Source organism: Diorhabda carinulata, chromosome 7, assembly GCF_026250575.1.
Source record: "Diorhabda carinulata isolate Delta chromosome 7, icDioCari1.1, whole genome shotgun sequence".
Lineage (NCBI taxonomy): Eukaryota > Metazoa > Arthropoda > Insecta > Coleoptera > Chrysomelidae > Diorhabda > Diorhabda carinulata.
In genome coordinates, this window is record NC_079466.1 from 21,716,602 (window position 1) to 21,743,474 (window position 26,873).

Sequence of the window (26,873 nt, forward strand, 5' to 3'; positions counted from 1 at the left end):
ACCAAAGAAAACATAGATGTAAGGAATAGAACAATAAAAAAATTGCATAAATAGAATACAAAGACAAATAGGCGTCGAAATATGTCGCTGGAAGTTCTAACTCCTAATAAACAAGTTTTCAAATTTCTGCTCTATTTTCTAAATATTCAAAGTTTATAAATTTTTTATTCGAGCTAAAATGAAAGAGAAATCAGCATAAAAGACTCAAATTAAAAATGCTTGCAAGCTGTGTGCGAGCCTCAGCGTAATTTATTAAAGAATCTAGTAAAATGATTGCGGGTCGATATATTTTGCATTAGGGATACGAAGTCCTCCGATCTTCGAAAAAACCTCTCTGGATTATGTGAAGCCTTCATTCACAACCTATCAAATTCTTTGATCTTTCAAACGTCGTACAGTCATAAAGTAACGATTTCAATTGAAAAAAATTATTGAATAAAATATTTTTTGATATGACATAAATCCAAACTTTAAGTCGTTGAAATAATTGAAATGGAATTTTGTTAAACCGTAATGCAAAAAGTAGTCACAAGGTTTTCCATGATGCCACTCAGAGAGTTTCGTTCACAGATCAGCTATATTAAGATGGATCAGGATAATGTTATTTGTTCTAACCAAATTGACGTCGACTGGCGGTCTGAACCTGAACTATTAATATGACATCCTTCATAAAATACTGGCAAATTTTAATTTTATTAATGGCGCGTAATTTAAATCATTTGAAGGTTCTTAATTCTGCTACCTCAGAACTAATCAACTTTCAAATTTATGTTTTTGTTCATAATATTTCTCAAAATGGCATATCAAGGTCATCAACGCGAGGAACTTTATATTAAGAAATCTACAGCTAACTCTAAGCATATAGATAAAAAAATTGAGAGAATACGCCCGTTACCTCTTTATTGTTAAATCAAAAATTATATAGTAATGGTAAGTTTTAAGCGAACTAAAGCGTTTCAGTAAGACCCATTTTTATGATTAACCATATATTATTTAATCATAAAAATGAGTTCTTCTGATTTAACTGTGAATTGTTTACATGAGCTACTTGCCCAGCTACCTAAAGCGTGACTTCACTATCTTTTCTATTCTACAATTGAAGCACGGCAATCACCAAAATATTGAAAAAAAAAAATAGAATCTACAATATTCATTTATATTGTATATCCATGAGTATCCACAAACAGAATAGTTTAAAAAGAATCTTTCAACTTGTCTCCTTCTGTGTAGTATTACTTTATGAAATAAAAATCAGCAAACAGCTATTGAGAATTTATGTCTCTTTTGTTCACTGCGCACACACCAATAACGATTTGGTACAATAAAAAGAATAAATATTTATAAAGCACTTACTTCCTGTGTTTCTTTGATCTTCACCGGAAACGGATCCATTACTTTTTATGTTACTTCGACCGCCGTACAATCTATTTGTTATATCGCAGTTATTCGGAGCGATTCTAATATAATCAGGAATATTGGTGCCCTTTTTAATTTTCGATCTATCGTTTAACGAAGAAGCCAAATGCATCTGTTCGGCGAACGTCGACTTTTCGGAATCGTAGTGGTTACTGACACAACCGGGGGGAGTGTTTCGGTTCAAATTCTTAACGTAATCCGGCCTGACGTAGTCCGATGGAACGTTTTCTAATTCGTCGCCGGCTGATCCGTAGCTCCTTAGTGTGTCTAAGTTGTTTAACATAACAGTAGCCGAATTGCAATTGTAAATCGGATCGTTTTGGGAGCTTGATGTATAAGAAACCGGTCGAGGGGGACAAGCCGGTAATTCTCTTTGGTTAACTTCTAAATTACTAATTTTCGAGCCTCGTTTGAATTCAGATAATTCGTGAGCTCTGTTGGAATTTAGAACGATGTTGTCTTTGAGATTTTCGTTGTTCATGTTTCTCTTTTTCTTGTGTTTACAGTAACATCTGCAGGTTATTACGATTGTGACTAATAAGATTACGCATATAGCTCCTATGCCGATGTAGATAAGTTCTTCCCACGTGAAATTATGAAACGGAGTCGATAGAGAGGTAGAGTAGATTAAATTCGCGCAATAAGGTCCGGTAACGTTTGGCGGACAAACGCAATGAAACGAACCGATTTCGTTTATACAGTTGGCGCCGTTTTGACACGGCGAAGATTCGCATTCATTTAAATCGAATTCGCAGAATTCACCGGTGAAGGATCTACATTTACAAAGCGGACCTTCGTCTCCTTCCTCACAAACGCCGCCGTGTTTACACGGATTGGGCGAGCAATATTTACCGTATTCGCATCTTTTTCCGCTCAACATAAAGACGCATTCGCACGAGAAATCACCCGTTATTGTAGGGATGCATTTACCGCCGTACAAGCAAGGCGAAGAAGCGCAAGGATCCGTATCCCTTTCGCAAAGACTGCCTGTAAATCTAGAATGGCAAGAGCATTCGAAACTGGTTTTAGTTTCTCTGCAAGTACCTCCGTTCATACAAGGTTGTGATCCGCAAGGACCCGGCGGAAGTAATACGGTAGCGGCGTCACAACTAAATTCGACGTTTGCGAACCGTTTTAACACAACTACGGAATTTTCACCGGATTTGTGTAAAGGTACTGCCACTCTGGATATCCTTATGTCGTCCATACAACCCACGAAGCCTTTTTGGATATCTTCGAAACCTAATACTGTCGGATGTTGATGGACTTCGGCTCCTAGGTATAATTCGTCGCTTTGAAGATTTAGTATCTCGCTGATACCGGGAGCTGACCCTTGCGCGTTGTGATCTCCGTCTATGGATATTTTCGCGTTGTTTCTATCTCTTTCTAGTTTGATTTCGTGCCAACTTCCATCGGATATGAATATATTCGGAATTCGAACTATACCTTCGCCGCTACCTAATTCGTATCTGAATTGAATTCGACCGTTAACGATCTGAAACAAGAGAAAATCAACTTAGTTGGACTTTCTGGAATCGTTCGTGATATTCATACTGAACACACTGTTCACACCACCAACACCCGCAATCACACTCTCTGACGCGCGTTTCGATAACCAAGTTATCGTCTTCAGAGACTGAAGGTAAACTGTGTAATTGCTAGTGTTGGTGTAGTGGTGATGTAAACAGTGATTTAGTAAGAAAAAATCATCATAATTAAGGGATATTTGCAAAAGTGAGAAAGTTTCAGCCCAATAAGTTAGTTAAAAGTGAAAATTTGATTAGGAAATTCCATCTAAACAAACAGAATAAATTAAATAAAGTCTCGCTAAAAAAACAGATGAAAAAAGTACTTCAACCTCACAATGATATATTGAAACTCACCTCCAAAATATTATAGTCAATTTTCCCGGCAGCATATAAAAGATTTCCAGTAGGTTGTACAGTTCTTATCCTCAAGCTCAAACTGAATTTATCTTCTATGGACTTTTTATTGATGATCCTATATTGAGAGTAGCTTTTTCCGCTAAACGAAATCGGATTCCTGGCAATGTAACAATTATTTTCGTGGCATTTAGAAATGTCCACGTCGCACGACGCCCCAGCGTAACCTTCCGGACATTGACAAGTATATCCAATTTGAGAAGAATCCGGAACGCATAACTTGAAAGTATCGCAAGGTTCTCTCGCGCATTCGTTTACGATTGCGTCGCATTTTTCGCCGCCGTATCCTTCTTTGCATAAACATTCGAGTTTCTGGTGATGTTTGGGCGAAACGAAACTCGTAACGTCCGTTGAAATCGGTTCTATTGACTCGGTATCTAAGACGAAATGATCTTGACACGTGCCGTAGATACAATATTTGTTGCTGCACTTGAATCTGAGTATTTCTTCCACTACCAGCTTGGTGCTTTCTTCGAGTTCCTGAAGATTATCGCTGAGAGCTTTTTTTATCGTTTCAGCAGGGAAGAATCCTTCGTCGGGTTTGTATACGGTGAAAAGTACGTCGAGATCTTTGTTACTGTAACGTTTTGTTCTAAGTAGATCTTCGTTATTAGACGGTTGTACGCTGATGATAACAACGTCTTTAAGTCTACAATTCATGGCGTTTCTGATGGCTCGGATGAAACCTTTTCGATGACTTAATATGAAAGTTTCGGGTCTGACGTCGCGGAATCTTATACCGACCGCGTTTTCTAACATACTTTCAGATAAAATTTCTATGTTAATTTTTACTATGGCGTGCGTGGAGAATTTCCCATCGGTTACCGTCACGTTTAAACGATAATCCCCGACATCCAATCGAGGTAATGCCGTTAAAGTTCCATCCGTTTTATTTATTCGAAATAGTTCGTGAGTCGGATACGAAATTCCCGCCGTTGGAGATAGAGCAAATGTTAGGGTATCGTATTGATCTTGATCGTTCGCATAAACTTTACCGATCACTCCGCCCGAATATTCATCGAGATAACTGTTAATGTTGATTTCGAGTGGCGTGATTATCGGAGGGTACTGCGATTCTTCTATAACTTTTACAACTACCCACGTATCTGAAAACATCGGAGGACTTCCGTTATCGAAAACTCTAATTTGCAATAAGTATGTGTCTCTTATTTTATGATTGAATTTGGTAGCTGTTCTCAAAACACCATCTTGATCTAATCTGAAACTATTGCCTTCATTTCCGCTGCGAAAATCGAATGTGTACGGCACTGTATTGGGAATGGTATCGGCGTCCGTCACTTCGAATTTGATAATTGAATATCCTAGTGGTTTATCTTCCTAAAAATTTAAGAAAAAAAATTTTGTTAATTCCACAAACTGACGAAATTGTTAATTTACATGTCAAGTTATTTGAGAACGATATAAAATTTATGCAAAGTTTCATTAATGTGCGCAGAAAATACTTAATATCCCATACAAAGATTTTAAAAAACTTACTTGAACGATAACACTGTAATTGGATTGAGAAAATATTGGAGGGTTATCATTGGCATCAGATATTTCAATATTTAGTAAAGTTTGTCTTGATAGAACAGGTACGCCGTTGTCTTTGGCTAAAATTTCCAGCACATAACTAGAAACGGTTTCTCTATCTAAATCGGCAACTACAAAAACATATCCAGATCTTTCATCTATTTCGAACTGTCCTTGATTGTTCCCTTTAATTATAGAATATGATACTTCACCATTTGCATTACTGTCCAAGTCAGTGGCTGTAATCTAAAAGACAAATGATTGTCAGTAATCAACAACTTTACAGCAATAAATTCATATACAAAATTATAGCACCACTCTAGTAATTATTATTGTTGAAAATTTTGTTAATGACGGTGTCGTATGTTAACCAAAATGATGTATGAGAAGGAAAAAAAAGAGACACTATTTCCTACAACGATCGTTCACATTCTATCTAACCTCCATGAAGTAAACACTGCATCAAAAATTATAAACAAAAAAAAATTTGATAAATTAAAAATATATCTCAAATAAATAAATTACCTGTAATATTTTGTCGCCTATTTGAGCATCTTCCCTAATTCTAGCACTGTAAGACGCTTGACTAAAAACAGGCGCGTTGTCATTACAATCGATTATAGTTATGTTTACCGTGGCAACATTGCTCAAAGGTGGAATACCTCCGTCGATAGCTTGAATTGTCAAAAAATAATCCTTCGCTTTTTCGTAATCCAAAATGTCAGCTATAGTTATTACACCGGTTTTATTATGAATAGCGAATTTCTTATGTTCGTTTCCACCGATAATTGAGTAGTAAACTTCCGCGTTAGCACCGATATCTTTCGAGGTTGCCAATACTCTAGAAACTTCCGTTCCGATGCTATCTATTTCGGGTATAGTTGCGAAGTAATATTTCTTTTCGAATTCCGGAGGATTGTCGTTGATATCTTGTACGTTAACTACAAGATATACCGTACTAGATAATTGGGGAGAACCTTGATCGGTAGCTTGTACAGACAGATTGTACAATGCTTTAATTTCTCTATCTAACGGTTTAGCCAGTGTTACTATACCACTATCTGGTTCTATTCTGTAATGATCGTGGAAAGAATCTAAAAATGAATATTTCACTTTTCTATTCAGTCCTACATCGGCATCGGAAGCGTGGATTTTGGTTACTAACGTCCCGATTTCGACATCTTCCGGTAACGTTATGGAATAATATGGTAATGTGAATAACGGGGCGTTATCGTTTAGATCGGATATTGTTAGTTCTATTTGGGAGGAGCATTCCCACATAGCGTATTCTTTGTCGTGAATATGAGCACTCAACATATATTTCGATTGCTTTTCTCTATCCAAGTAAGCGACAGTTTTAAGTATACCGGTTTCCTTGTCTAATGAGAAGGTTTCGGAACCGTTACCGCTTAAAACGTATCGCAATTTCGAATGTTCGGGACCGTCGATATCTGTTGCTAGCACTGTCAAAACGTAAGAGCCTGGGAATATGCCTTCCGATAGTATTTCCCTGTAGCGATGTTTCAGGCAATAAGGTGGATTATCTGAAATGGAAATACAATATGTGTGATGACAGTTTAAGCTCTAGTACTATTTTTGTATAAAGGGGTGTCTACTGGGTCGGTTACACATTTCAGGAATTCATAGATTATTTTTTGTATTATGAACCACGCATTGTTCTAAAACAAAAATAAATTGTTAAATTAACCTTAAAATTAGATGCTAGAAATTAATCAAGCACTGATAACTTTGTCAGCTGAGTTGTACGTTTCCAAAACATGAAATATGTTGAGTAAATAATGGCCCACTGACCACCTTCCACTGTTTATTTGCCGGATCGGGGTTATAACCAAACCGGGTCTAAATCAGATTTTTAATCGGCCCTTAAGATATACTGCATACTGGGCCTGCACTGAAAAGTCGTTATTTTAACACTTAAGTCCTTAAGAGTTCCAAAAACATTTATATATTACATACATCACCCCAGAATATTTGATATCTGCCTATCCATATAGTATAAAGACCACCTTACAAGGAAAGAAGAATAATCTAACCAATTGAACAGCCTAGATTATGAGTGTTTCCGTAGAGGAATTGTGGCAAAATTAAACACCAAAGTTTACTAACTCTAATCCGAACTTTCGAATACTTATATATTCATTGTCAGGGAATCAATTAATTGAGAATTGTAAGTAATGAAATTTTGTAATATCTTTTAAAAAACATTAGATTCATCACATTCAATATTCAAATTGACGCTCGATAGAAATACTAAGCATATTGAGAATCAAGTTATTTCCAGACCATGAATACATAAGTATTCGAAAGCTCGGAATATATAAGAGTTAGTATACTTTCGTGTTTAATTTTGCCACAATCCCACTACGAAAACACTATATATACATTTACATAACTTACCATTAACGTCCCCAATTATAACCTTGATTTTAGTTTTGTCAGTAAACAAACCATCTGTCACCATGACTTCCAAATTATATGAACTGACTTTCTCTCTATCCAAAGCCTTTGCGACGTACAATTCTCCCGATTGTTTAATTTCAAAATTCGAACTACCATCTCCAGAAACGATGTAATATTCTACAGGAGTCGTGAGATCGATGTCGGCGTCCGTAGTTTCCAGAATCATTACAACAGTACCGGGTAAAGCGTCTTCGCTCACCGTAGTATTATAAAAGTTTTCTTTGAACTTCGTAGGACTGTCGTTATAATCTTTGAGTCGTATGAGAACAGTGGTCCGCGCAGAATTTTTAGGAGTACCGTTATCTATTGCGGTAACATAGAATTTGTATTCGGGTTTGAGTTCTTTATCGAGTTTCGCTATCACGCTTATCCAACCGGTATGACTGTCGATGGCGAATAAGTTAGCCGTGTCTCCTATGTCGGGGGAAAAATTATATCGAACTTCTCCGTTGTTCCCTTGGTCTTCATCATGGGCAATTACTGAAATTACGAGAAAAAATCACTTCAGTATTAAAGATTAATATGGAATATTAATGGAAATATTCAATTAGAATGATGTAGAGCAAAAAACGGTATTGTTCAGTACTCAATAATACTTTTCTCTCGATGTCTACTCTTCAAGGATAGAAATAAAATTTTATTCCCAAAAGGAACTTGTATATTCAATTTATCACATTTAATTCCGAGGACACACTGTATAGTAAAATTTTTGAATCTTTTGTCGGCGGCATATCGAAGTAAGTAATAATCGAATCCTATAAAAAACTTGAAACCAAGGATAAGAAAAAGAAAATACTTCATTTTGCTATTCATCCGAGATATTTTCGTTTTTCAAATGAAACAGGTATATTTCAACCTCAGTGGGGCTCATTAATAAGAAAATTTTAGTTCTTAACCAACCTATTTGAGAAAATAGTGAATGCAAAAATTCTTTATATAAAGAGATAAAAAAATCTATGTACTTTGAGAAACCAGTGATACCAATTTCATTAATCAAAGAAAATAGACTGCTTCCATTTGAGTTAATGTTTCTTAGATAATTTATTCATTTCACTCCATTCTTGCTTTCAGATCTTCTTAGTAGAAGTAGATGAATTAAAAATTGTCTATTGGATCAAGGTTTGGACTGACGTAAAATAACTATTACAAGTATGTGTCGGTAAAAAGTCGATAAAAGAGAAGTGACATTTAATTATAATTCCACAACAATATCTACCATCACTGACAATCATTATACAGTACCAGACTTCATAATGCTACAGATAAACCCAAAGTAAGACTGAATACATTATTTACTACCACTATGTCTATACTCACAATTGTATTCTTTGACCCTTCGAGACGGATATGAATCAACGATCTATGAAAGGCCCAAAAAATCACACTATTATGAGTGCAATGGTAGTAAACAGTATATATATCACTAGAATTCATCATCCAGAGAGCATAATTCTTACCTCGTAAAACGGATCTTCCTTCTTCGATGTTTTCGGCCAAATTTAAATGATATAAAGAACTTTCGAATTGTGGTGGATGATCGTTTTCATCTTGTACTTGTAATATAATTTCGGCAAGTGCTACTAGTGGTGGACTAGAATCTGTCAATGCTAGAACTCCTATAAAATGAGTACTTTGTGCTTCAAAATTCAGTGGTTTAGATAAATAGATTTGTCCCTGATTGTCTATGTCGAATTGAGGATCTTCCTCAGAATCAGATATAATTTGGAAGGAAACCGATATATTGGAAACCATCTTTAATCTTGTAATAACAGTACCTAGAAAAATTTTATTTAGATCAGCTTCATTTCTTCTATATTTTACCCTCCCTGTTTTTTTTTTCAATTAGGATCAAACCGACATATTGTCATCCAATTAATTTCTTTGTTCCTTTTTTTATATATTTGATCAGCAAGATTTTAGGCGAAAGCTGTAAATACATGGTGTCCAGAAACTCTTCTGCCAAATGCAAACTGTAGATACTATATTTTATAACTAAGTTGGAATTTCTGGAACCGTTTGTAATATTCATACTGAACACACTGTTTACACTAACACTACACCAACACTCATAATTACACTCTGTGACGCGCGTTTCTATAACCAACCAACCTTCAGAGACTGGAGGTAAACTGTTTACTTTCAAGCTGGTTATTGAAACGGGCGCCATACAGTGTAATGTGAGTATTGGTGTAATGGTAGTATGAACAGTGTGTTCCGTACTAGATTTTATGTCTATGTAACTAAATTTTCCTCAAATTTTTAATTCTTAGAACATTTTATATGTTATTCGTGTTGATTTATCTGATTTTAGGCTTCATTTGGCAGAAAATCAGTAAAAAATAAAAGGTAAAAATTTCCTTATATCCAAAATATCTTTTCTAAGGAACAAGCACCTTTTGAAGATGACACTGTTAATTCATTTTCCGAGTAGTTTAAAGGAACCAATGGAAAAAGACAACATTCAGTGGAAGAAATTTATTAAAGAGGGACCAAATTCACTATTCCAAAAAAAAAAAGTAAAAAGAGAAGAAGACAGATGCCAAATAATCTTCATAAGCAATTCGTTTAAATAAGTAGATTAAAGGAAGGATATTATTAGTTTTTTAGTATTATCCAAAAGTTACTATACATACAAGTGAAGGCATATAAAGGTCTTGAGGGTTTAAAGTTCTTTTAGGCAGTAACTGTGGCCAAACTCCGTATATGCCCCGTTCTCACAGATGAAATATCATTCAAGCTATTTTATAATTAAGAGCTGCAGGCAGAAGTTAGAAACTAAGTTTATCTCTGATATTATTGCTACCACATTTTGCCACAAAGACCATTTTCGCGATAATTCCAATAATACCGAAATAACTTCAAAAAATACTTCATTTACCATAATGCGGTCTAATAAAAAGTCCTTTATTTAGGGTACACGCATCAAAACCAGTTGATATTAAAATTAAATTGACATAGTCTTGAAATGGGCACTAAATATTAACATAATCTCATAACGATAATGAAAGATATAATTTTTACCACGATATGATCAGATGTAAATTTGTTATAGTTGTTTGATTATATTAAACATATCGTTTGTTGGTTTGTTGGTTTGATCTGAAAGAATATTTTATATTTAATCCTCAAAAATAAATACCTGTGGCAGAATTTTCAGATAGGAAAAATTTCCCGACATCTCTTTCGAATATTGGCGGATAATCTTTTGGTCCCATGATTAGAACGTTTACTGGAACTTCTGCGTGTTTTTCTGTTCGACCACGATCTGTCGCTCTAACGAAGAATTGAAATGTATTTCCAACTAAAAAAATGAGACTGTAATTAAGAAACGAATTTGATTTTGGTCCTATGATCACAAATAGATTGGATAACAGACTTTGAGCAACAAAGCAAGAAAGTGCTGTTTAAGCTTCTCATGTTGTAAATATTAACATCAATTGAATCTATCTTGATAGTTTAATCACTAATATAATTTTTTTTGTATTTAAATAAACTTATTTAGAAGTGTACAACCTCTTTTAACAATATCAACAATTCCATTTTTAATTACAATAAGAATGGAGGGTAGAAGTGAGTGTATGGAAAATAAAGGTGGCGCTACATTAGCATCAGGGTAAATCTTAGAGGAATTGACAAATATTATTGACGCCCTAGACAACTTTTGATACTTTTGTACACTTTTGTACAAAAAAACTCATTTTTATAACATCTCTTCGCATTGTCTTATGTGAACTTCAGCCCTCTTGTTATCTTTTAAGTTAATGCAATACTAACAACATGGAAGATCAATACTCACCATAGTTATGGACATTTTTTAATAAATATAATTCTCCAGTGATATGATTGATAGAGAAAATGTTTCCAACTTCTGATTGTTTCTTTTCATATATAGAATACAATAATTCGGCATTGACACCTTCGTCTTCGTCTATAGCTTTGATTTTTGCGAAACTACTACCTGTGGTTAAGTTGGAATGTATGCTAGCTTTGTATTCTTTTAATAAAAATTTTGGAGCGTTATCGTTTTCGTCGATAACTTTTACTCTGACTGTCATAAAGTCTGATAGCCCTCCACCGTCAGTTGCGGCGACTAATATCTCGTACATCTTATGTTTTTCTCGATCTAATTTAACTTTGGTTGTAATTTTACCAGAATTCTTTTCGATGATAAAAAATTCACTCATCAAAGGGGAGTGAATGCTATAGGTGACGATTCCAAATTCACCCATGTCGCCGTCAGTTGCGTTGACAGTTGTTACAGGATAGCCTGGTAGTCTATTTTCCGGAACCTATGAGAAAAAAAAGATTTTCGGTAAATGTTAAAGTTCTGCAATAAATAACTTAGACCTAAAGCAAGTAAAAAGGTTAGAAAAAATTGGAATTAATCATCTTCAGTGTACTGCTGTTAGCTAGCAACTGGGGTCTTATCTATTCTGTCGTAGCCTACAATTAATATTGAGGACCAAGTATGATTCAATCAACGCCAAATTTAGTATCTAGTATAAACATGAACTCATTTGGAGGAATTTTCGTAAACTTGTATATTTTGGGTCTTTGCATTATTAGGAGCAGGTTCGTCCTTTGCAACTGATCGTCCAGAACCTTTTGGTGAACTTTTTCGATGATATGGCCGGTTTTTGGTCGTCTTAGGTCAAACCTATACGTTTATGTTTGAATTCAGCTACCCAAAATTTTACGATCGTAAATGATTGTACCGAGTCTCTGTACAGCTGCTCTTCTATTTAATGAAAGCTCTATATTGCTTATTTCTCAACTTCTTCTCAACCTAACCAAACTTTTCAGACAACTCTCGTAAATATAATAATAGAGCTACTAGATGCTATTTTCATTAAATTCGATCGTGTAAATATATTAAAAACATACCTGCACATCTCTTATGATGTCGCTAAATTGAGGCGGATATAAATTGGCTGGTAACAATTCAACTTTTAATCTAGCGAAACTCGTGTAAACTCCATCCGACACCGATATGTTGAGGAGCATGATGTGTTGTGATCCAAAGTTTGCCAAGTTAGTAAGAGTTATTATTCCCGTTTCTGGTTCCATCGAGAAAGTTTGATGATCGTTACCGTTAACTATTGAGTAACGTAAATTATTACGATCCACATCGTCTAGGTCACTTGCTCTAACAACTGTGACGAATTGATCTCGTTTGGCGCTTACTGATAGTCCGCACGAATAAGTCGACTGTTCGAATTTCGGTGGATTGTCGTTCATGTCAAGAACTGAAATATTCAATTTACTATTAGCAGAAGTACGTTATTAATCCTAAATTATCAAAAACAATGAATAATCAACGTATAATTAAATATCGTGAGCCAGATTATGGAAACGGAAAAAATAATTTGATATCATACAAATTAAGCAAAAGAACGGATTGAAATGTTATAATATATCTTATATTTTAGAATAAACCTGCTATTTTGAATTTAGTTTTTGTTTCTTGAGCTTGAGGAAATATCTAAGGCTCCGTTCAAAATAAAAATGATATTTGATCAATCTCCGGTTGAAGACACTAATTTACATCGTTATTTTTCATAGTGGACAGTCATGACTCTTCAAGCATATAAGCCTGATATACCTATCGTAACTCACTTAAAACTACCAGAGGCCTATGCCCTTGAAAAAACCCGTCAGACTCCTAGGCTTCAACCCCTTGGGAGCAAACCCCTGACTGGGCAAACTGTGAGGCTTGCCCATGTGTTTGAACACATATGGGTACTAGGCAGTCCCTAATGACGTGGACATTTTGTCGTCTAATCAAGATGTTACAGGCAAAATTATTTTTGTATTTTTCAAAGTTCATAGTTGTGATCCTTTTTAAACATTTGCCTCCCAACACACCCATTCTGTCGTACCAAAAACTATCAAAGGTCAATGTGATTGAAAAAGCTAATCAGACACCTAGACAAGAACTTTTTAACGTCAATAGGAAAATTGTACAGCTTCCCCATGTGTTTGAATCTCTCTGAATACTCAGACGTGGTCCCTCTAAGGCTTACTTTGAAAGAAGGATATTTTGTTATTGAATAGTTAAGGTGTTGAGACACTAAAAATCTTTTCCATTTTTCATAGTTGTGATCCGTGTCTAAAGGCCCGTGTCAATGGAAAAGAGAATCAGCACCTTTTAACGTTACTAGGAAAGCTGTAAGGTTTTCCCATGTGTTTGAATCTCACATATTAGAGTACCCTTTAAGGCTTTCAGCTTCAATGAGAAAACTATAAGGCTTGTCTATGTGAGTACTCAACCAAGACTTGATCATTTTAAGGTTTTGTTTTAAAATAGGATGATTGAGATGTTGAAGGCATTAATTTATTTCACTTTTAAACACAGTGATGGCAGTACCTAATTTCTAGTAGAAGGACTCTATATATACGTAAGGTAACACAGACATGCTCAACTTGTTTTAGATACAAGATGATTAAAACTTACCTTTCAACCACACATGGGCTGTGCTGGAAAGGTTTGGAACGCCCTTATCGGTAGCAACAACTACAAAATGATGTAGACTTGATTCTTCGTGGTCCAAAGACTGTTTTAAATATATAGTTCCGTCGTTTTCGTCAATAAAGAAATATTCGTGATTTTTGTTGTCTTCTTTAAGTATGGAATAAATTATTTGCTTATTGATACCGGTATCGTTATCCAAAGCTGCCACTGTTAAAATAGGCGTTCCAAATTGAGCCGCTTCTGATATGGATATGTTATAGTTTTCTTCAGTAAATTCAGGTGGACAATCATTAACATCTAAAAATAAACAATGAATTAAAAGTTTATAACAAGGTTCGAGGTAAATTCAATTCATTTAAGTTATTTTGAAAAAATCGAATGAAAATGAAATAGGATCATTTTTTAATTGATTATTGATGATTATTATTAGTTTAACTGATCATTTTTTACGAGGGCTATTCATAAAGTATCTGATGTTTTTGAATTACAAAAGTGAAGTAGAAAAAATGTCGATAATTAGCGAATAAACTTTTTTTTTCTATTCAGTCCACAAACAAATTAAGGCGCTAATTATGGTTCTTGAACTCTCGTATTCAAAGTTGATGTAAGAAATTGACAGCTTATATGAATACATGTCTAGCATATTATCTATGACATGATGTACTACTACTAAAGTTTTTCTTGGAACACACACCCGACAATAAAAGTTATTATTTCACAATATATTCATGTGAATATATATATATGTGAAGATCGCCTACTAGAAAAGGCAGTGTTAACTGACAATATCAATGCTTGCGTTAGCTCAGCAGAAAGGGATGTTTGTAGATTTATTTTTTTACTTTGGAACTGCCGTAGGCGTTATTCTATAGACTAGAAAAGTTGGCAGTTTTTAGGGGAGTGTGCAACGTCTCATAATCTTCTCTCTAATAACTTCTCGTTCATTATAACTATTATAACTATTTGGGAAAGCCCTCCAATGGATTCCGGGACACAACAAACTACAGAAAAAGGAAATAGCTGAAAGACCCTTTTGTGGTGTCTGCTACAGAATAAGAGACAACAATGGGAAAGAAGATATAATGGGGTGACAAAATGTACAGAGGTTGAGACAGTCAAATATAACCAAGGAAGATCTGTTAAATGTATCAATGGACACCTGAAGACGCTAGATTCAGCAGAGAGTGCAACGTGCAGATTCTGTTAAGTGTGAGAGACTACGGAACTCCAGAGCATTACAACTGGGAGCCTCTTCGTTTCTAATGTCACAGCAAAAAAAAGGATACAGTAGATCCTTGGGGTCACAGTAAATGAAATCGTATACATACATATACTTCTTGGGTTGTGGGTTGTATCTTTTAAATGAATTTTGAAATTCATAGAGTTAATATTGAAGATAGAGAGTGATACGTTAGTTATAGAAAATTATAATAATCGACATAAAAATCTATGTATTAGCTTAACAAATGTTGGGCATCTTATGTTACAAAAGGATGGTATTTATTTCACTTTACTTCAGTACATCCATTTTTAATTGTTTTTTTAGCTAAAATTTAACATAAAATATTAAAACACTGAGAAATCTAATCACACAATATTGTTGATTCAAATTTATTTTGTTTCAAAACCTGTTTCAATTTAGAAATTGTTTCAAAAACCATGGTACGTTAAAAAACACATTCAATGACGGTGGTAGCTCAAAGTTAATGCTTCGTACCTTCAAACTGGAAGTCGCGGGTTGGAATATGGTCTGGGAAAATTTTTTATGTGTAAAGAACTAAATTGAAAATATTTAGTAGTGTTTCACATGATAAACTTTTAAAAACCAATTTTTTGTAGCAAAACAATATAATAGCTAAATGAAGAAAGTATCTGACAGCAGGGATTAATGGATCTATTAATCATTGCCGTGATTAATGGATATTATTAAGATAGAGCAAGTAGACGTATAATGGGTACGTTATACAACAGTAATACTTACCTAGTAGAATAATTGACACGGGAACTTCCGCATGAACACCAGATACAGAATCAGTAGCTCTTATAATAAGTTCAAAGAGGGCTTGCTGTTCATAATCTAGTTCATCTACCACGGATATCACACCTATTAACATAAATTATTTTTTTATCGAATACATATATTATTTTACAATTTTATAATGGTTACGAAAAATGAGGCGTTGAACAAAATGTTAGTTTGAAAACATCAAACTGATCAAAACACAATAGTAGTTAAAAAATCAAGAATGTAAATTAAGAGTTTTATTACTACGGTGGTTTGTCAGCTGAAGCACAAGCAGTGTGTTATACATTGTTTCTCATTCGAATGTGTGCACAAAACAAAAACTTTAACATATAATTACATCTCAACATCCGACACAAACGATTATTATGCTTCTACCTAGTTCAAATGAAAATGCTGCACAAAGTTAATCAAACCTGAATCGACCTTGTACAAATTTTTTCAAGAAAAGCGAAAATCATTTATTGTTGAGTATGGCCTTTTCTCATGTAAAATTAATTCTCCAGCACTCATAATAGCGCTGATATAAATTTTTAAAAGTGTAAAATTTTTAATCCTCCCTCATTTCTTCATGCAACGCATCAATAACTTGCTTACGTCACCAGCGCCGATCGAATTTCATCGGATAAGCTAAAGTAGCATCAACAATTATGGCATTTTTTCATTTAAAATTGATTCTCTTCTACCAAATCATTTCTTGTTACCATTTTGTCTTACGTAAAAAGTCCCGATTGGAAATAAAACCCGACAGCCCTCAGCATTTAAAAAAAATATTATTTTATGGGATTGAATCCAAATCAGTGACTCGTATTCATGTCGTAACATAAATTTTGCAATTTACTGCACGTCTCTAGCACTCATAATAGCGCTGATATAAGTTTTTAAAAGTGTAAAATTTTTACTCCGCCTTCATTTCTTCTTGCAACGCATCAATCGCTTGCTTACGTCACCAGCGCCGACCGACTTTCTTTGAGATAAGCTACAGCATCATCAGCACCACGATGTTTTGTTTTAATATGCTATCGCGTCGTATTGTTGATATTTATGACGAAATATGGTACTAAAACATCGAGAAGAATGGAGGACAGTTGTTCGGGAGGCCAAGGACCGAAGCGCCATTTGTTAAGAAAACATTTTAATTATTTTCGAAGTCGAATTTGCTCCAAATTGAATGTAATATATTTATTTGAACATTAACACTTGGTATCTCAACATTTAGAGGTTCCGTGCACATAAAATCTTGTTTTTTCCCCATAAATATGACATTCTACCGATCTGTCTGTTTATCTGGTTCATCCCGCGGATTTTAACAGTCACAAAATCGTTGTGGCAAAATAAGTTGCTATTACAAGGGAATCTATTTGGAGGAAGTTGTAGGAAGAATCACAAAAAAGCCCCTGTTCCATTTTTATCAACAAATCAACCCTTTGTCGTTAAAATAGCACTTTATCCCGTAGCAAATTGTCGAACAGGCCGCTCTCCTACACAATCGGCGCTGATGACGTAATACATATTTGGAACGTATCTCTGGCGGTATAAAGTATATCCAGACTTCTAAACTTTGTAAGTTTGTTAATACTGATCCCATCGATTTGAAATAAACATCATTATTTTGTTAAAGTTAAGTTGTATTTATTTTCGTTAAAAAAGAAATTTTTTTTTCGAAATTTGTCCCATTGCTTTTAAGTTAATATGGTTGTTGATTTTTGTATCGAATCAATTTATGAGATACATATTTTATTGAGTTCAAAAGCCAGTATGAAAATAAATTACGATAAATATACAAATTCAACAATAAAAACAAATACACAAAAGCAAGCAACAGAAAAAATGAAAATATGAACAGATTATCTAATCAAGCATAAAATACGAGATCAATAATTGAAGCTAATTTAAAAATCTTGCTTCAACTATAGACCATTTGCGGGAAAACTTTCAACTGTAATGTAATACTCACAAGGGCCAGTGTTAGTATCGGGGGCTGTGAAAACAAATTAATATGTCAGTAAGGTTATATTACTGCAAATAACTAAATAAACAGACTTGTATTACTTTGAAAATACTCATTGGAAAAGTCGGAGTACATTTCTATGTTTTCTGACAAGTATTCCTCGAATAAAATTAATTACAACTCTAGAGTAAGAATTTTTATACTTAATTATGCAAAAATTATTAGTTTTATTTTCTTTTAGTTATTCAATTCTACATTAAACTATAAGTACATGAGATTTTCAATTAGAAAGCTTCACTTTCTTCATTATCAATTTTTTATCATTAGATTTTTTGTTTTTGCTGTTTCACTAACGTCAAGTCTTTTGAACTAATTTAAAAAAAAACCTATCACCTATGCGCAGGCACACGCGATCTCTCTGGCACAATGTGACGTCACATTGGAATCAAAACGTAGATTATAATGTATGCTGTATACCTGTTATAAAGTTTTATATTGAATCCAAAATAGTATTTGATGCAAAGACATGTCGCGGTTTACAAGGAATATAATTTCCTGCCCGTTCCGTGAAATAACAGACTATTTAAGATATGATTAGCAAAATAATTGAATTATTCAATTTAATGATATTGTTTTGGGATATATTATGGTTATATTTTATTTATTTCTTAATAACAAATAAAGGGTATCATATCTAAATATTTCCAACCAGACCGAAACCGTTTTTGTTAATAATTCTACAAGTGAATCGACAACAACATAAATCAAGTATAATTATTGGAAAAAAATAGGAATTGTGTGTGTTATTTTGTGATTTACGACATTCATTTACCATACTTCAAATTAATTTTATCCTCTCGACCACAGGATCCTTTCCAGGCCTTCGCCAAGTCTATTTTTTTTTGGAAACCAAAGTTTTTATTTCTATATTTATAATAAAAAAATAATTGTAAATTAGGTTAACTCTATAATAGCCACGAAAAAACATCCAAGAAACCAGTGAATACGTAAACTCCAACCTAATATTAAGAACAAAAGAAAACATTATGATTCCAGCGTGACGTAATGCGCGAGACGTGTCAAATTTGAGTCGACAATTCAGCTTACGGGCGTATGGGTATCGTGATTAATATTACAGAGTTTTGTCAATATTATCGAAGAATTTTCATGTAGATAACTATAAAATCATAACGGTAGCCAGACGTTTCCAAAGTGTTTTCATCACCACTATATTAATTATATTTATAACCCATTTAAATTCTATGTATCTAATTCTTTTTAAAAGTTAGTTCCTTTATTAGTGCTTGAGTGTTATTTATTTACAGGGTGTTTCTAAAATGATGCGATGAAATTTTTGAGGTAACTGCAATCATAATATAATGATGGGTCTTTTCTATAACAAAATTTCCTCAGTCTCTTTTTATATTCGGTAGGGCAAGGAGTGCTAATTCTTCTCTTTTATTGTATAATAGAAGAAGATGACATTGTTTCAGACCAAAATATGCGAAAGATGCTAAAACAATGTTTAATCAATGCTGAACACAACTTTGTTTGCTACAAAATATGGTGTCCGGGAAGATAGCGACCAGGTAAAGGGGAAAAAGGCGTTTATTTATACACTGTAAATTGTTGCAACTTAATAAATGAAGAAAATATAATCAATATAATGGATTGAATTTAGTAAAACCAGTTTAAAATTTCAGTAACACCGTGGGTATCAAAATGAATATAATATTTATTACATGGTTGTGATTATCCATTTGATTTTATAATATCAGTAGATGGTATCTTCAGTTTGAATATATAGTTAGACTTTGTAAAAGAGAGATTGAGGGATGATTGAGAGTGAAGGACTAGAGTATGTTCACGCCTGGTTGAACAAAATCTGTTCGGAAAGCTAGTCGCGAACAAGTAATATCTGTAACGATTGCTTGGGAGGTTTTAACTGCTACGTCCTTATCAATTGTTCCAGATTCTAAAGCCTACATCGATTTTTCACGCTAAAGGATTTGTAAACACTTCTCTAAATAGAATGTTTTTTGTGCCTCTCTTCTTTGGTGAAGCCACACCGACTAGCATTTCTCAATTTAATAATTTATAGCTATGACGCTTTCCTCATTTGGAAGAAGATGGACTGGAGAATTTAATTTTTCACAAAGATGGTACGTAGCCTCACCGGGGAAGTATATCATTGTCGTGAATAAGTAATTTCTGTAGAGGTTTCAATAGCTACATCCTAATCAGTTATTCCAGGTTCTAAAGCCGATCTTTTACGCTAAAGGATTTGTAAACACTTATAATTTACGAATCTTAAGCACAGAAGGTGAAAGTACCATGAGACTTCTCTAAATAGAATGTTTGGTGAAGCCATACCGATTAGCATTTCTCAATTTAATAGTTTATGGCTATGACTCTTTCCTCAGTTGGAAGAAGTTAAAACAGAGAATATCATTTTTCACCAAGATGGCACGTAGCCTTACTGGCGTGAGTTTTTTACCTTTGGGGTTTAATGAAGTGTGTATGTGCCTCCACTATCAGCTGACCTTTCCGATATAATAAACAGGATTGAAACTTTTGTTACAACAATTGCACTTATCGATGTTTTGGGAAAAACTCTACATTGTTTTGATGTTTGTCCAATGACACTCTTAGGTTTTGTGTAAAAGAATTTTTCTTTCATTTGGTGTATCATATATAATGCAATAAATATTATAAAGCATTCAAATCTCGCTATTGATTTTGAAATATCCAGTAGTTAAAAAAAATTGGTCTTAAAAATAAATTCATGGTGTTTTACTACAAACATCACCATCACACTTTTCCACAAGAATACTCCTATCGTTTAATAATATATTACAAGTGAATAAAAATCTTATTTTCAATACATTGAGTCTTCCAGCTCTCGATTGCCTCTTCCGGAATATCTTTCAAACACGCGGTAAAAGATCTTTTAACGCGTATGACGCTTGGAAAATTGCCTTTTCGTTTCAGGGCCATTTACAAATTCCCAAAGCTCGTCGCTTGTAATAACGTTGTCCAAAAGTTATATTGATACCTACAAACGCAATGCGATTTTTGGTCCCATTTTATGATATCATAAGCTTACATTTTCGGAATACATTTGAGTTCAAAATCTATTTCTATGACGTCGATCTTTTATCGACCTTTAGTAAAAGGTCTTGTGTCATCGAAATACTTGCCGATTTAACGGGAAATGTTAAATTAATTAATCATAGAAATAGTATCCGTCGAGGTCTTCCCAAAGGAAAACTTTATCACAGCAACTTGTCTTCACTTTTTGGATGATCACAATATTAATTTCAAGGTATACTATGTATACAATACACTGAATAAACTGTTTACATCAACACTACACCAACATTCACAATTACACTGTCTGACGTAAGTTTCGATAAACAAGTTATTGTCTTCAGAGACTGTCAATTTACCTTCAGTCTCTGAAGATGATAACTTGGTTGTAGAAACGCGCGTCAGACGGTGTAATTGTGAGTGTTGGTGTAGTGTTGATGTAAGCAGTGTATTCAGTATAAATATTGAAATATTGTTGTTGCACATGAATTGTTATATATTAGACTTTTTGATTTTGTAAACCATTCACCACAATTTTCCAGGTTATTAATTGAAATGGTTTTATTCGTCATTTTGGGCTAACTATTACTTTAAAACGGGAAATTTTTGGCTTTTTCTTTGCTATCAATAAATACTAGTTAAAATCGTTCTTTATTTAGATCGGTATGTTTTATTTAATAAACGTTCGTTCCAAATATTGTCAGCATTTCAAAAATGTTCAAAGCCTTGTATAAAAGTCAAAATACCAATGAATTCCATTAAAATGTTTACGGATTGAAGTGAAACATTATTTTGACATCAAATTCCCATCGATTCGTCGTCGGATTTCCGGAAATTCTCCAAGGAAAACTATTTAAAGCGCTAAAACTAAAACTCACCTGTGTTGAAATCAAGGGCGAATTGCTCCATATCGTTTCCTTTAACAATGCTATAAATCAATTTGCGAGACAGTGGTGATTCGGCTTCGATTGAAATCGACAGTGGAGAATGCAATTCCACATTTTCTGGAATTGACTCGGAGTAAAATTGCTTTTTGAAGACCGGCATAGACCTGTCGATCACTTTGATGTGGACTGTAACATCCGTTCGACATGGCGTTATACCTAAAATAAAAGAATTTTTGGTTTGATTCAATAATAAACAAAAGACCGACAATCATTACAATCAAATATTCCCCATGCTATTCATATCGTTCCGAGATAAACCCTTTTATACAGAATAGAACGCAAAAACACATCGATATTTGTTGATATTAATTAGATTATTTAATTGTTGTTCAAATAGCAATTAGTTAGTTGTCGACCTTCTATTCACTTCAAACTGTTTTTGGAAGTTTGAAAAAAAATAAGAAACGCATATAAAAAACATCAATTTTGGACAAGCCTAATTTTGACAGAATAGACATAAGAAAAAAAATTTTTTCCTCCATATTAAAAGCCATTGTTTTATCAAATTAAAGCTAGAACAGCCTATTTTGGAGCAAATTAACTTTTGACGAAGTGAAAAGAAAGAACAAAATATAATTGTTGGTGAAAATGTTCTTAGGAAAACCAACTTAAACAAAAGAAAAGTCAAAAAAGCAAATTTTGAACAAACTAAACTTTCAAAAGCAAGTTTCTGAGTGAATTGAAATAACAGAAGCCAATATTTTATCCAAATTAAATTAGAAAAGCCCATTTGTTGTCACATTAACTTTAGAAAATCAATTTTGGACGAAATAAAAATAGGAAAAAACAGTTTTTCACCCAACTGAACTTGGAAAAACCTTAGAAAATTGAATTGTTCGCACAATTGAACTCAGGAAAACCAATTTTAACCAGAATAAGCAAAGCCAATTTCTTGTAAATTGAACAAGGAAAATCATGTTTTCAACAAATCAGCATCAGAAAAGCTATTTTTTGATCAAATTAAAGCTAGAAAGTCCTTTTGATGAAATTGAATCCTACAATGCCAATTTTGACCTAATTAAATTGAAATTTTAACCAAATCCAAATTATAAAAGTAAGTTTTTTAGTTCACTAAAATAAGGAGAGCCAATTTTTTAGCAAACTGAACTTCGAAAAGCCTTTTTTGGTTAGATTAGCATTGTAAAACCAAATTAAAGCTAGAAATTGAAACCTGAAATGCCATTTTGTCCTAATTGAAATGACAATTTTAACTTAGTTTTATTCATGAATCACGAAAGCCAATTTTTTAACAAATTAAACTTCGAAAAGTCTTCAAAAAACCAAACTATTTGCCAAACAAAAATTATGAAAGCCAATTATCGATCATATAGAAATTAGTAAAAAGAATTAAAATTAAACTTAACAAGCCATTTTTGGACCAAATTAAAGCTATAAATATCCGTTAGAAGCAAAATCAGTTGTGAAAACCTACTTTTGATTAATTAAAAATTAAAAAAGACAATTTTTCCCAAAATTGAACTTAAGAGATCCAATATTTACAAAATCGTGTAGAATAAGGAAAAACAAAAATAGAAATGAGAGCTTAGAATAAACATTTTTGTCCAAATCAATATTAGAAAGGTCATTTTTGACGAAATTAAAGTAGAGATGATTTTTAATCAAATTTAATTTAGATACGCCCATTTTTCATATCAACAAAAGCAAACTATTGATCTAAATAAAATTAGGAAAGAAAATTCTTGATAAGATACATGATAAAAACCATCTATGAATCGAATTATCTTTAAAAAATCACATTTTTAACTGCATATTTACTAAGAAAAGCTCATTATTTACCAAACCAAATACAGAAAACTTAATTTTGACCAAATCAAACTCTTAAAAGCAAATTATTGATCTAAATAAAATTAGAAGAGACATTTCTTGACAATATATATGAGAACAACCATTTTTAAACCGAATTATAATTAGAAATATCCACTTTTAATTATATACTTGGAAAAACAAATCGAACAGAGAAAGTCAATTTTCACGTAACCTAAAAAAAAAAACAATTTTTGCACCAGATAAATAATAAAAACGATTTTTTTAACAAAATAAATCCAAATAACATATTTCAACACAATTGGATTTAATTTTTAACTTGAAAAATAACATTTTTTAGCTAATTCGATTCAGAAAAATGAATTAACGTCACATTATCGTAATAATCAGCTCCTAAATTATCATTGTTGTATTTTTGATTACGACGGGCGTTTTTATTTCAACCTCCGATTGCTCCGTGCAGACGCACTGCACACTCCGCCATTGTTGACATTCAGGCGTCAGTCGGCGTTGTGCTACAGCCTCGTAAACATGTCCGCCATTATTGATGCTCCCGTCAAGGGCCAAGGATGCAAATCTGTCGTTTCAAATAACCTGGTTCAACGAGTTGACAGAATGATTAATGAAAACCGCAGATTCACCATTACTGCTTTGTCTACGGAATTTCCAAAAGTTTCAAGGTCGGTTTTGCTTTCTATTGTTACTGAACGGTAAGACTACAGAGGGTATTGAAAAGCTTGTCAACAGATATGACAAATGTCTCAATCTCTTCGGCGATTATGCCGTGTACCAATATTTTGGTAATAAAATTATCGTTTTGTACGAACTTGTATCTTATTTATAGCCTATCGGAGGTTGAAAGAAAAACCGTCCCTCGTATTTTGTTTCATATTTTACTTGCTTCAAATTTTGACACTTGTCAATCGATTAACATGTATTCTAATTAGAAAAAGATCGGTCAACATCAACATCAAAATAAGTGGTGACACGCTTTTTATAATTCAAATCAAAAGCTCAATGATCCCTAAATCCTTTTATATAAATATGGGGAGCATAATAGGAAAAATTCCAATAGCGCCAGATTTCTATACATACGGTTAAAATGCTTGGAAAAATATGGTCCCACCTGACACCTGAAGCTAACTACCCCTGTGGCTATTATTTATTTTGAATATCCCTAAAGATAATGAGTTATTTTTAAATATTTTTTTCAATGTATCAGATAAATGCTCCCTTTCCTTAACATAACTTTCTTTCGTCCACTTTTGTGTCCCAATCGGGGGTCCTCAGAAAGTTTCTATATAAAAGTGCCCTTCTACACACATAATAATGTGAATATGCTGCAAATGGAAGAAATCGCATAAATATACAGCTCGTACTAAAAGAGACTGAATACAACTGACCCTTTTCCCCTACATTCATAAAGGAGGGTTAGTTATATAATAAAACGCATCGGGGACGTTGACAACCATTGTAATAAACAAGTAAATAGGTACTGAACAGGATTACCCGAATGTGACAGATTTCAACAAAGTAATGAGTATAATTAACAATATTCCAAGCAAGCATGTCGCAGGTGTTAGAGTAATTTGAGATAAATGCTACGTAGGAAGGCTGCTGAAAGCTAATTATCATAAAACTGTCTTCTTCCGTATCAAAAGTAATATATATCAACAACTAACAAATGAACTGTTATCGATTTTTGATAAACCTAGTAATTTAGTCTCGTAAAATTTTACGAAATATAAATATCTTCGTAATTTAAACATAAAAGTACGTAAAGTAGACACATAGACGTATTTTTTTCTTAAAAAAAAGCAAATGAATATTTTCCATAAATATTTTTTTCATTGAAACGACCATACTTTATAAAATTCCCATTAATATTAATATCATATCGTGTATCCAGCTTTTGCATTTCATAGTCAAAGAACATTACCACCAGATTCACTAAGTCAGGGTGCCCCGCGAGGTTCAGAAATCAATAGTAGTCGCTCGGCACTAGATCGGGACTGTATGAGGGATGATTCAATTGTACCCAATCAAAAGAAGTGATAAGGCTTTCTAATCGTCATGCCATGTGTCTTATGGTAGACATTATCGACTAGCACTCAGCATGTCTTTGCTTTTACTTGCCCAGTGCAGCTTTTGGAAAATTTTATAGGATAGAGCTACATTAAGCGTGTTTTTGCGAGGCAATAAATCGATTCTTTCTGTCCAATAATAGAGCGCACATGATTTTCTGAGCAGAAATTTTAGAATTTCATTTTCCTAGATGTAAAATACCGTCATTTCATTTATTGCTGCGTAGGCTATACATTTTTCGTCGCTTGTGACAATATGACAAAAAAAATATTCTTTTTGTTATTCGAGAAAACTCATCGCACCCGATCGTTTATTTTGGCACACAACGTGAACGCAACTTCTGATAATTTAAACGTTTTATATAGAACACTTGAGTCAGTGGGATAATCTTCATATAAGGACGAAATCGTGAATAGTCTGTTCTCTTTCTACTTTTTGAATCAAATCATCGGTAATTCAGCCTCATCAAGAACCTATTTCCGCACCATTCCAACGCTCATAATGTTTCCACCATCGAAATCACTGATTTGGCAATGAATGTCAGTTAAATCGAAGCTTTGAGTACTGAGAAAATGTATCACGGTAATTACGTCGCAGTCGGTGGAATTCTCAATAATCGGTATTTTATAATTAGCTTTCCAATTTATATAACACTAAACGGCAGTTGCAGGGCGTAAAAGTATTAACGCTAGAAACTGAGATACCTGGAGGCTATACGACTAACCACTTCCGGTTTCAAGAATAGTGAGAGCTGAGCTTTTGTCGGTGGACAGCCTCGCACTCACAGAGGAGGTTCTCAGCTATTTCCTTGCAAAAACCACAAGAGATGTTGGGAGTTTTTTCGATTTTCTTCAGGTGGAAATTAATTGGACAGTGAGCATACTACTAACTCTTCTCAGCTCGTTTTTGTTTGATGAAATGACTTTTGAAACACGCCTCGTTGAAGGTATTTAGACTGAGACTCAGAAACCAAGAGTCACCCATCAATAGATCTTTGTGAGAAAAACACTTTTTGCTATAGTATGAGTCGAAAAGCAAGGAAATATTGAGACAGAGGTGTCTCCATCGTTGCTTCTTAAATTCGGCAATAATTAAAATAAAAAAGCCTGGCACTTAGATATTCCAAGACTCTTGGACACCGCGCCGG

At 33.6% G+C, this 26,873-nt stretch overlaps 1 protein-coding gene across 3 annotated transcripts in view; it reads right to left on the reverse strand.

Annotated features, from left to right (window-relative positions):
• The window catches only part of LOC130896809 (fat-like cadherin-related tumor suppressor homolog), a 418,340-nt gene that overhangs the window by 13,776 nt on the left and 377,691 nt on the right, over positions 1 to 26,873 (reverse strand). For all 3 annotated transcript variants that reach the window (XM_057805125.1, XM_057805128.1, XM_057805127.1), the window contains exons 12-24: positions 21,788 to 22,012; positions 17,826 to 17,849; positions 15,827 to 15,949; positions 13,828 to 14,142; positions 12,258 to 12,619; positions 11,170 to 11,662; positions 10,513 to 10,674; positions 8,831 to 9,148; positions 7,311 to 7,853; positions 5,418 to 6,436; positions 4,857 to 5,138; positions 3,300 to 4,697; positions 1,354 to 2,911 (exon numbers count right to left, since the gene is read on the reverse strand). In XM_057805125.1, the coding sequence (XP_057661108.1) occupies positions 1,354 to 2,911; positions 3,300 to 4,697; positions 4,857 to 5,138; positions 5,418 to 6,436; positions 7,311 to 7,853; positions 8,831 to 9,148; positions 10,513 to 10,674; positions 11,170 to 11,662; positions 12,258 to 12,619; positions 13,828 to 14,142; positions 15,827 to 15,949; positions 17,826 to 17,849; positions 21,788 to 22,012 (6,822 nt within the window). The remainder of the gene's footprint in view (positions 1 to 1,353; positions 2,912 to 3,299; positions 4,698 to 4,856; positions 5,139 to 5,417; positions 6,437 to 7,310; positions 7,854 to 8,830; positions 9,149 to 10,512; positions 10,675 to 11,169; positions 11,663 to 12,257; positions 12,620 to 13,827; positions 14,143 to 15,826; positions 15,950 to 17,825; positions 17,850 to 21,787; positions 22,013 to 26,873) is intronic.